General features: G+C 38.7%; 1 protein-coding gene across 1 annotated transcript in view; it reads left to right on the plus strand.

The window, feature by feature from the left end:
* Positions 1–12,307, plus strand: part of CPEB2 (cytoplasmic polyadenylation element binding protein 2) — a 70,549-nt gene that overhangs the window by 54,696 nt on the left and 3,546 nt on the right. Inside the window, 4 exon segments of the mRNA XM_055326625.1 lie at positions 1,217–1,335; positions 1,621–1,735; positions 7,284–7,465; positions 11,842–12,307. The exon segment at positions 11,842–12,307 is cut by the window's right edge and continues 3,546 nt beyond it. Of these exon segments, the coding sequence (XP_055182600.1) occupies positions 1,217–1,335; positions 1,621–1,735; positions 7,284–7,465; positions 11,842–12,069 (644 nt within the window). The 3' untranslated portion in view covers positions 12,070–12,307.

Here is a 12,307-nt window from a genome sequence, read left to right on the forward strand (position 1 = left end):
AAGCATATTTAAATTATTTCTAGCAAGTAGAAAGGTCTGTGATGTGTTTTTTAATCTTGCATAATCATACCTCTGAAAGTTTCTATTTGCATAGCTTGGTTTGATGGCTTATTTATGCAATCAGGTATTACAATTTTAAAATGAAGCATTTTTATGTCACATCAGACTTTTGTGGCAGTTATAGCATTGTCGACAATAAAGCTGTGTGTTTAGATTTCTATGTAAAATGTGACCTCACACTTAACCATTGTATAATAGATGTGCCTGGCCTGCTTGATGACTTCATATTAGAACCAGATTACAGTTCTCTAGGTTTATTTGCATAGAAATCTCATCAAGGAAAAAGGGATGTTTTTTGGTCAGTTAGTTATCAGCTTCTAGGAATAATCATATAATGGTGAACTTGCAGTATAAATTTTGATATCTTCTTTTTATAATAAAGTCTTCTGCTTAAAGATTGACAATCAGTTATCACAAAGAAAGGGGGGGGGGCTTATTTCCCAAAAGTCCAGGCATCTAAACAAGAGCATGGGCCCAAAGTCCAAATATAGTGTCCAGACTGTTTGAAAGGAGTGTCCGCTGCTTATCCCAGTCAAGACTTGATTTAAGGTTCTGACCCATGCTGGAGGACCTGTTTCACTCCAGCCTCCTTCAGGTAGTTTCCTTAGTACCATCTTGAAGTTGTGATGCTGACTATGGAATTCTCCCCTTTTTATGGAAATTCATGGGCCTTTCCAAGTGCGCTCTAATCCAAATCTAGGAATCTTTTCCTCATATGCTTAACAGGGTAATCCTGCCAAGTTCTTAAAACCTCGGAGGCTGTCCTGGATTTGAAATTACTCCACCAACTGCTTGCTCATGTGACTGACTTGGGGCAAGTCATTTAATTGCTAAATACCTCAGTTTTTTTATTCTATAAAATGAGAATGTTTTATAGGCTTGTGAGAGTCAAATGAAATTATTTATTTATTTAAAGCCCTTAGCACAGTTTTGGGGAGTAAGCACTCTATATAAGATAACTAATTAATGAGTATCTGTTTTTGCATGTATTCCATAGGATATTGTGTTCTCCTCTAGAAAGTCTAATGGTTCTGGTTCTATTTGATAGTTAATATTTTTTTCTTTTCCAAAAGCATGTATTTTTCTAAACAGTACTAAAATTTGGGGTGAAATAACTTACTTTCCCATAATGCCTCATTTTTGATGGTTATTACAGGCTATGCATTCCTTCTCTTTCAAGAAGAGAGCTCAGTTCAGGCGCTAATTGATGCTTGTATTGAAGAAGATGGAAAACTCTATCTGTGTGTTTCCAGCCCCACCATCAAGGACAAACCAGTAAGTAAATACTGCTTGGACTTTGGGCTACAAATTCAAGTTTTCCAAAAACAATTTTGAAGTAAGCATTAGTGATAAAAAAGAAAAAAAAGAAACTACCATGTTAAGAGTTCAGTTTTTAAAAAATTTGGATAGCTTACAGTATCTAGATTAAAAAATACTAATCTGTTTTAAAATAAACTATACAAAATTTTGAAAAATAGAAGGACCACTGTTAACTGGCACAAAGCAGCATAAGCTGTCAAGGGAGTAAGACTCATTACAGTGATGTTATTTTCTTCATAGGTTCAGATCCGTCCTTGGAATTTAAGTGATAGTGATTTTGTGATGGATGGTTCTCAGCCTTTGGATCCTCGAAAAACAATTTTTGTTGGAGGTGTTCCTAGGCCATTGAGGGCTGGTAAGTAGGATGTTAACAAATGTTGCTTCTTTAAAAATCAAATATGAATTAATTCAATAAACATTTGGGAACTATTGTGTACATGGTACTATTGGATATTGGACAAGAAAGGGGCAGATTCCTCATGGCTCTAAAAGTTACTCTCTATAGAATTCTGAGAAGCATTTTTAAAACCATCAAGTAAGTGGAGAAATGGACACTTACCTATCAATATTAATAGTTAACTCCAAGCAGACTTTTGAGTTCTTAAGTATGTCTCTAAAAGAAGAATTTGGGGTCCCTTTATTTTATGTGGGTTGATTCTGATATCTGAAGAAGACATAAACGGGATTTTTTTTTTATATATATATTTTTTTTATTTATAAATTAATTTTTATTGGTGTTCAATTTACCAACATACAGAATAACACCCAGTGCTCATCCCGTCAAGTGTACCCCTCAGTGCCTGTCACCCATTCACCCCCACCCCCCACCCTCCTCCCCCTTCACCACCCCCAGTTCATTTCCCAGAGTTAGAAGTCTTTATGTTCTGTCTCCCTTTCTGATATTTCTCACACACTTCTTCTCCCTTCCCTTATATTCCCCTTCGCCATTATTCATATTCCCCAAATGAATGAGAACATACACTGTTTGTCCTTCTCCGGTTACTGTGGCCAAGTTCAAAAAGGGTGTTGCCTGAGTTCTCCTCTGGGATTTTGATGGAATCTTGTCTCACATTTAGATCTTTCATCTATTTTGAGTTTATCTTTGTGTATGGTGCAAGAGAGTGGTCCAGTTTCATTCTTCTGCATGTGGATGTCCAATTTTCCCAGCACCATTTATTGAAGAGACTGTCTTTCTTCTAGTGGATCGTCTTTCCTCCTTTATCGTATATTAGTTGAGCATAAAGTTCAGGGTCCACTTCTGGGTTCTCTGTTCTGTTCCATTGATCTATATGTCTGTTTTTGTGCCAGTACCACACTGTCTTGATGAACACAGCTTTGTAGTACAACCTGAAATCTGGCATTGTGATGCCCCCAGATATGGTTTTCTTTTTTTAAAATTCCCCTGGCTGTTTGGGGTCTTTTCTGATTCCACACAAATCTTAAAATAATTTGTTCTAAGTCTCTGAAGAAAGTCCATGGTATTTTGATAGGGATTGCATTATACGTGTAAATTGCCCTGGGTAACATTGACATTTTCACAATATTAATTCTGCCAATCCATGAGCATGGAATATTTTTCCATCTCTTTGTGTCTTCCTCAATTTCTTTCAGAAGTGTTCTGTAGTTTTTAGGGTATATTTTGAGAACCATTTGAATGGTAAATGGTTCTCCAACCTTTTATTTTCAGGTTGTAGGTGTCCTTCTGTCTAAAATGAGTCTCTTGTAGACAGCAAATAGATGGGTCCTGTTTTTTTATCCAGTCTGAAACTCTGCGCCTTTTGATGGGGTCATTAAGCCCATTCACGTTCAGAGTTACTTGAACTTCTTCTTAAAGGGGAGTTTTAAGAGTCCCCCTTAAAATTTCTTGCAGGGCTGGTTTGGAGGTCACATATTCTTTCAGTTCCTGCCTGTCTTGGAAGCTCTTTATCTCTCCTTCCATTTTGAATGAGAGCCTTGCTGGATAAAGTATTCTTGGTTGCATGTTCTTCTCATTTAGGACCCTGAATATATCCTGCCAGCCCTTTCTGGCCTGCCAGGTCTCTGTGGAGAGGTCTGCTGTTACCCTAATATTCCTCCCCATGAAAGTCAGGGACTTCTTGTCTCTTGCTGCTTTAAGGATCTTCTCTTTATCTTTGGAATTTGCAAGCTTCACTATTAGATGTCGAGGTGTTGAACGGTTTTTATTGATTTTAGGGGGGGATCTCTCTATTTCCTGGATCTGAATGCCTGTTTCCCTTCCCAGATTGGGAAAGTTTTCAGCTAAGATTTGTTCAAATACATATTCTGGCCCTCTGTCCCTTTCGGCGCCCTCGGGAACCCCAATTAAACGTAGGTTTTTCTTCCTTAGAGTGTCATTTATTTGCCTTAATCTGTCTTCGTGGTTCTTTAATTGTTTATCTCTTTTTTCCTCAGTTTCCCTCTTTGCCATTAACTTGTCTTCTATGTCACTCACTCGTTCTTCCACCTCGTTAACCCTCGTCGTTAGGACTTCTAGTTTGGATTGCATCTCATTCAATTGATTTTTAATTTCTGCCTGATTGGATCTAAATTCTGCAGTCATGAAGTCTCGTGAGGCCTTAATGCTTTTTTCTAGAGCCACCAGTAGCTGTATAATGGTGCTTCTGAATTGGCTTTCTGACATTGAAGTGTAATCCAGATTTTGTAACTCTGTGGGAGAGAGGGCTGTTTCTGATTCTTTCTTTTGAAGTGAGGTTTTCCTTCTAGTCATTTTGCTCAGTGCAGAGTGGCCAAAAACAAGTTGTATTGGAACACGGGGGAGTATCACTGGTCCGTCCAGCTGGTCTTCTGGGGGAGGGGCCTGTTGCGCTGATTTTCACGTGTTAGCACTTGGGGGAGCTGCTCTGCCCCTGCCTGCTGCAGGGCTCAGCGGGGTTGTTTACCCCGTGGGGCCCCAGGAGGAACAGTCGCAGTTGCTATGACAACTCTGGAAGCCTGGATTCAGCCTCCGCAGGAACTACGGGGCTCGGGCTCGGCTCGGGGCTCTCGGCTCTCCGTCCGCAGGGCCTGGAGGCTCCGGGGCGGGGCCACTGATCTGCTCAGCTCGAGGCAGGAGCGTCCTTGCTGTCCTGGGCCCTCCCGGCCTCTGCCTGTCCCGGGGGAGGCCGGATCCTGGGCTGTGTCCCGGCGCCCTGTGCTCCGGGGCCTGCGCTGTGGGATTCGCGCTCCCGCCCCTCAGCTCCCTCCCTGGAGCCGCTCCCGAGCCCCTCCGAGCTGCTCCGGCCCCGCCGTGCGCGCTGCAGCCCTTAGGGAGCTCGGAGCACTCTCCTGCGCTCGCAGGTGTCTGTTAGTGTCCCCGGGAGCCCGAGGGCATCCCCGCCCTCCTGGGTCCTGCTCCAACTCCCTGCCAGCCCCTTTCCGCCCGGGAAGGTTGGTGCAGCTCCTGCTCCTCCGGGACGGGGACGGGGCTCTCCTGTCCTGGGGACACTCGCCCCGGCCTCAGCCCGGCTCCTCGCGGGGCCCCTCCCCCTCGGAGGCCTTTTGTCTCTTTATTTCTTTTTCCCCGTCTTCCTACCTTGATAGAAGCGCGGACTCTTCTCACTGTAGCATTCCAGCTGGTCTCTCTTTACATCTCAGGCCGAATTCGTAGATTTTAAGGATGGTTTGAAGGTTATCTAGGTAATTTGGTGGGGACAGGTGATTTGGGGACCCTGCTCTTCCGCCATCTTGCCCCCATTGGTTCGGGATTTTTTTTTTAAATAGCACTTTGATAAGTAAGAAACTTCACGAATAACCAGGAACCAGAGATGTCATCTAGGAACATAATTACAGACATAAATGCCCACTGTACAAGCATGTTTTATGATTCCATGTGCTCTGTGAAGTGTGCTAGTGTCTTCCACCCCTGAGAATATCCTCTTCCAATACAGGAGATAACATGTTAAAAGAATCATTCACACATGTAAATACTTAGAGAATGTAACTGCTACAAAGAAAGCCTATAGAGAATAGAAGAATATCAAAGGAATATGGTATAATCTGATATTTAAAAGATACTCCTATTTGAGCTGACACACAGCAGAAGGAATAGAGTTGAGGTGGCAGGAGGGTTGTGAGGAGTGTGTTTCACAAAGGGAAGAACATACTCAGAGATCTTTAGTGGAAGGAAGCAGAGGGCATTGGAGGAACTGAAAGAAGCCCAGAGTGGCTGACTAAGGGTATAAGGAGTGAGGGGAGACACAAAAAGGCATTGAAAAAGTGAATAGGAGTCAAATCATACAGGTCTAATAAGGTAATTAGGTATTTATCCTCAGAGCAAGGGAAAATCAGTGAAGAGTTCTGGATAAGTGTAGCTAATGATACGTTTTAGGGGCAATTGGGTTGAGAGTAGATTTGAGTAGACCATTTAAGGAGCCCATTTTTGCAGGACAGGAGAAAGATAACGTGAGCTTAGATTGGAGGTAGCAGTGGTAAGAGAGCAAAATGAACACATGTCACAGATGATTTGTGAGGTAAACTCAAAAGGTTGAATCTCAGCTTTAATCTTAAGCCACTTAAGTAGATAGTGGTGCCTTCTATTGAGGGGAAGAACACTGGAGGAAGATTGTGGTCTTGGTTTTGAAAGCAAGTTTGTGGTACTATTTAGAGCACCTACCTAGAAATTTCAGTTAAGCCATTTATATCTAATAACATTTTTAAAAGAATTACTCTTGCTACTGTTTTGATAATAAATTTTGAGGGGCTTTGCTACTGTTTTTATAGTAAATCTAGAAGAAAAGAGATAAAGCTGTTGCTACGATCCAGATGAAAAATAATGAGAGCTTGGAATAGGATGTTAGTGATGGAGGTGAGGAGATTGGATTTTAGAATGAACTTGGAAAATCAAGTTCAGGAACGCCTGGATGGCTCAGCGGTTGAGCGTCTCTGCCTTTGGCTCAGGGTATGGTCCCGGCGTCCCGGGATTGAGTCCCACGTCAGGCTCCCTGCATGGAGCCTGCTTCTTCCTCTGCCTCTGTCTCTGCCTCTCTGTGTGTGTGTCTCATGAATAACTAAAATCTTTAAAAAAAGAAAGAAAATCAAGTTCATAAGATTGCATGTACAGTTTGGAAAACAGAAAATAGGATGAAGCCAAAGGTCTTGTCAACTTCATCTTTTCTGTTGCTTACCAATTGACTCAGCCAAAATTCATTGGAGCAGATTTGGTGGGATGGGGAAGATTAGGAGTGCCATTTCAAACACACTAAGTGATGATGGTCTGTTAAATGTCAGTATGAATTGTCCAGGAGATAGTTGCATAGATGAGTTTGGAGTCCAGAGAGGAGAGAAATTTAGGGGCTGAAACATGGTATTTAAAGCCATGACATGGGATGAAGATACTACAGCCACAAGTATAGAGAGAAATCCATGGACTAAAACTTTTGACATTGAAAAGTCAAGAGTTGAAGAAGAACCAGGTACAAGGAAGACTAGGAAGGAATTGTGAGGTCAGATGAAAATTAGTAGAATGATGTGTCCTGGAAGCCAGATGAAGAAAGTATTTCAAGGGAAAGGAAGAAATGAACTATGTTCACTGTTGTTTCCAGGTAGATTGACCATTGTACTTGGCAGTGGCATGAGCAATTAACATGGAATCATGGGGTGAAGGTCTGGCTATAAAAGGTTGAACAAGGAAGAGAGGGATGGGGAAGTACAAGAAAAAAATGTTAACATTTTGGCTGTAAAGGGGGAACATATAAATTAAGCAGTTACCAAGAGGGAAAAATAAACAGAATTAAGAGTTCTGATTTGTTTTTTAAAAGATTAAGAGTGATCCAATATAGAGGGAAAAACTGATGGTACAGAAAGGAGGGAGAACTGCAAAATACTTGTATAGTGAAAGAGTACTTAAAAACTGTTGATATACTGTGTTCTCTCACATTATATATGAATTTCTTTTCCTTTTCAAGTGGAACTTGCTATGATCATGGACCGGCTGTATGGTGGAGTTTGTTATGCAGGAATTGATACAGATCCTGAGCTAAAATATCCAAAAGGTGCTGGTCGAGTTGCTTTTTCCAATCAGCAGAGCTATATTGCTGCCATCAGTGCTCGGTTTGTTCAGCTTCAGCATGGAGATATCGATAAACGCGTAAGTTGTGTATTGGGAAAGCATTTAACATCTTATAATAAGGTGCTGATCCAAAGCTTACTACCCTGAGTTAATACTATAATTCAAGCACTTTATTTTTTTATACTTCTTTAACTCTTAAAGAGTATTATATCAAAATACCCCTGAAATGTAAAATTATTAAACATATTTTGAACCTTAGATACAATATACAAAATATAAATGTCCTTGTCAAGTTGTTTGTTTTTTTTTGTTTTGTTTTTAATCCACCAGTAAGGTCTTAATATCCTTCTGACCATGGAGGCAGAGCTTTTTTTAAGAGCTTATGCCCTGAAGCTAGTCTGCCCAACATCCCATTTCCACCACTTGCTCTGTAATCCTCAAGAAATTAACTCTGTGTGCTTTTTCCTCATTTATCAAATGTAAAGCAATAATAATATGTCTTTCACAGTTACTTTGAGGATTAAATGAATTTTCCTATGTAGAAGCATTTAGTTTGGCACTAAGTAAGCGTTAAAACATTTTTATCTTTTATCATTAATTTTAAAATAAAATACACTGTATATTTCCCTAAGTGTACAAAATAATAAATATACAAATAAACTAAACACACACAATAATTATCCTAAATTTTAAACATTTACTCTTTAGTAGCATTGTTTAGGTCATCACAATAAGAACTTTTTAGGAAGTCCTATGAATGTTAACTAAAAGCTACTCCATTGAATAATTCCTAGTACTGATTACCAGCTAAAATAGAGAAAATGACCAAAACTCAGTTGTTCACTTACAAATCTATTTCATACTAAAATCTGTTTTCATAGTTCCCATATAAAGCTAAGCATTATTCTAAAATTGTCATGTTTGCATTATGGTACAGATGAGATATGCTAAGAATAAGAGGCAATTTAACTTTTTTAATATCTAAATTAGTAGATATAACTTGAGTCAGTATTTATTTTTCCAGTGTAACACTTTCTAGCAGGTTCTTCCCTGAGGCTATCTGTATGTATTAAAAGACTTTTGGAGGCAGGGGAGCTGGTTAAAGGATATGGATTGAATATAGACCACGGGCTCTAAAAAGTAGTCATCAATTTAATTTCCAAGCCATCCCATAAATGGGGGAAAAAGCACATCATAGGTTCAGTTCATACAAGCAGACTGATTTTTGTTGCATTGTTACTTAAAATGTTGCAGCACACACCTAAGTGGAAGGTCTTTGCTTTAATTCTAACTGGCAGGAAAATTTGTTGAACTGGAGTTCCTCTAGTCCAGTGGTTTTCACCCTCAGCTACAGAATAGAGTCACCTGGGAACTTAGAAAAATCTTGACATCTGGGTCCCCCCCCAACCCCAGAGATTGTGCTATAATATAGCTCAGGAACAGCAGAAATTTATAAAGCTCCCAGGTGATTCTAATGTGCAGCCATGCTTTAGACCACCTATCTAGTCTAACCCTGACTTTCGCCAAGAAGTGATCCAGTCAAGGAGGAGGTTACCTACATTGTATACAATTTATAGTGCTTTAATATGCAGAAGCACAGGGGAAAAAATGTTATAGGTGTCCTACCTCATCCTTTGTTTCCAAAATGATAGCTGAAGGGCCAATTATTTAGGGCAGAGTTGATTCCTAAAGAGCAACTCAAATGCAAAGCAAGTGAATTGGGAACACCTGCATGCCTTCTTAAAAAGGCATTGAAATATCTGAGAGAAAAGTTTATTTTTTAAGATAAGTGCTACTAAGGTATATTTTGGATTTTATCTGAAATAATTTGAGAGATGCCTGGCTGGTTTAGTCAATAGAGTGTGTGACTCTTGATCTTGGGGTTGTAAGTTCAAACCCCACATTGGGTGTAAAGATTACTTAAAATATTAAAAAAAAATTTCCTTAACTATTTTTAACTATTGCTTACATACACACACGCCAAAAAAAAAAAAAAACTAATCTTTGTACCTTTCGTGTCTCTGGTATGAATGTAATTATTAAACCATAACAACAGATTAATTTTAAATTAACTGATAACCCAAAGATTTGAGAAGGATTAAAATTGTTCATTCAGCGTACTCTTTTGGCTCATGAACACTCCTATCTCCCCAAAAGCTGGGAAGCACTATCACCACAAAAGTGTAATTCATTGTAATTTTGATATGTTACTCCATTGTAATATGAGTAATATTCATTGTGCCCTCTGGTACTTGCTGGGGGAGTTATGTTTACAGTTCAAGTTGAATAATTAAATATGAATTATTTCATTAGTTATGAATCCAGGCAACAAAGTATTACAGATAAGTTCTAGGGAAAGGCATCATAATAGGAAATAATAGCTTACAGAATTGATGAAATTCCAACTGCTTTTCAGACTTACAAGAGTTAATTTTTAGAGATTATTAATCAGAATAGTCTAAAATTACAAGTTTGAAATCCAATTTTCTATCTTTGAAAGTCTGCAATTTGTTAAAGGTAAATAGATTAGCTTCATAAACTAATATCTAGAATTTTAAAATACAAATAACTGAAATCATTGCATTTAAAAATGTTTTTCAACAGTTTTACATTAAGTAACTCCTGCACACCAAGCATTTTATGGGATATTACGGAAATGAAGTAAACCACACACTGTCTTTAATTACAGTAAAGATGAGATATAATCATGAGAAAGAAACTCACCGTATGTAAATGTACCTCATTTCTTCAGATACAGTTTCTACTTTGTGCTAGCTATCCTGCTAGATCCTAGGTACTAAGTATTGAGCAGACACTTTCCCTGTGCTCATTTTGTTTATCATCTAGTAATACGAAATCCAGTATGAGATATTCTTTGGTAATTCCTTTAATTATTATCAGTTATTATAACAATACTAATATATGTGTATATAGTTATATAATATTATAATGAAGAAATGAATCATAAATAGCAGCCAGGCAATCAAGATAGAATCCATAAAGAAAAAAGTTGAAAAATAAAGATTAAGCATAAAAATGTTACAGTTCGTGTCAGTTTGTGTCAAAGATCATTTTAAAAACCAAAAGCCAATGGAACAAAAGGTTAAAAATCCTTAACTGGCAAAGAGGATTCATTTAAAAGAAAAAACCTTCAGCAAGAAAATATGCAAAAGATACAGACTGTTCAGAAAAGCAAAATGTTCAGTGTACATAAAATATGTTTATCCAGCCCTAATCAATGAAATGCAAATATAGACAACTTAATTCCATTACCTTTCTGTCAGATGGTTGTTTATAGTTTTTTTCATCAACTTTTCAGTTTTTCTCTGTTCTTTGTTGCCATTGTGATAAATAATGCTTCTGAAGATAAATACCCTTATATATTCATTTTCTGCACTCGTGCAAGTATTAATACATTCAGAATAGAAATTGTTGGCTTGTTATTTTTTACCTTGGACAAACACTACTTTATCTCTAACCAAACTGTTAAACATTCAGTTTTCCCTCCTCTCCTCAGGATAGGCTGAGGCCTTAGGTTGCCTGGCACCATTCAAAGCTAGTAAGTAGCTCTCCATTTGGAGTTCTTGTTCCTAAGGAGTACTGGCTTGCAGAGTCCCTGCAGTGTGCCAAGCACTGCCTTAAATGCTTTTACCTGCTGCAGCTCTGTGAAGCAGGTTCTAGTATTCTTCCTTTACAGATGTGGAAACTGAGGTTTAAGAGGCTTAGCACTCAGAGCGGACTGGAGTCTGAGGTCTTCTCCTGAGTCACACCTTCTCAGTGGGCCTTTGACTTTATATCCTATAAATTACAGAAGTCCAGACTTGCCCTTAATAAGATTATCCACAGTTCTGGTGTGTGTACATACCAAGTAGTTAAAAGCAGAATACATACAGAAGTGTTGACATAATCGGTGGTTTGGGGTTGGGCCATCTCTCAGGTACTATTGGAATGAAGGGGAAAAGGTATGAAAACCATTTGTCTCCCGTGCCCTTCTCTTTTTCACTCACAAACACCCTAACTCCCAAAATACTAACACACAGGTGTTTTAAAGATGTTACTTCTTATGTGAGGGTAGAATGTTTTATGAATCAATTAGATGTATAGTTTTTTTTAAGTCTTTTATGCCTTTGAAAAGATATAATAAATAACACTCAGTTTATAGTCCTCTGAAGAAAACGTACCAAGATAAACTAAAACTACCAAACTAAGTGCTCGTTTAATCACATTGTCACTTATGAACATGAAACATCTTAGAAAAAGATGATTAGTGTCAGAATAGAGTGACTTTGTTGTTGGTTTTTGTTTTTGTTTTTTAATCTACTATATGGTAAAGCTATTTCCCTGGGAAACTGCCTACTATTTCTGTGGGAAAATGCCTCTGAACATTTTAAATTTACTAAAATGATTTCTGAAGGAAATTTAATGGGAGATTTTTTTTTTCACTCTTTTTCCAGGTGGAGGTAAAGCCATATGTGCTAGATGACCAGATGTGTGATGAATGCCAGGGCGCACGTTGTGGTGGAAAATTTGCTCCCTTTTTCTGTGCCAATGTCACTTGCCTGCAGTATTACTGTGAGTTTTGTTGGGCAAATATCCACTCTCGTGCAGGACGTGAGTTCCATAAGCCATTGGTAAAGGAAGGTGCTGATCGCCCACGTCAGATCCACTTCCGCTGGAACTAAGAATAGCACACCGGCCTCTGTGTAACAAGGAAAGAAAGGGTGCATGTGGCTTACTGTGTCTGAAGACGCGACAGGCGGAAGAAATAAGTGCATTCTTCTGCTTTCACCCCAGCTACCAATACATGCATCTTTATCAGCAGCCAAAACACTACAAGCCTCTTGTTTTTCACCAAAACCCTACATCTCAGGCTTACTAATTTTTGTGATATTTTCATGTTAAAATAAAATGTTTTTTTGT

This window comes from Nyctereutes procyonoides, unplaced genomic scaffold, assembly GCF_905146905.1.
Source record: "Nyctereutes procyonoides isolate TBG_1078 unplaced genomic scaffold, NYPRO_anot_genome, whole genome shotgun sequence".
NCBI lineage: Eukaryota > Metazoa > Chordata > Mammalia > Carnivora > Canidae > Nyctereutes > Nyctereutes procyonoides.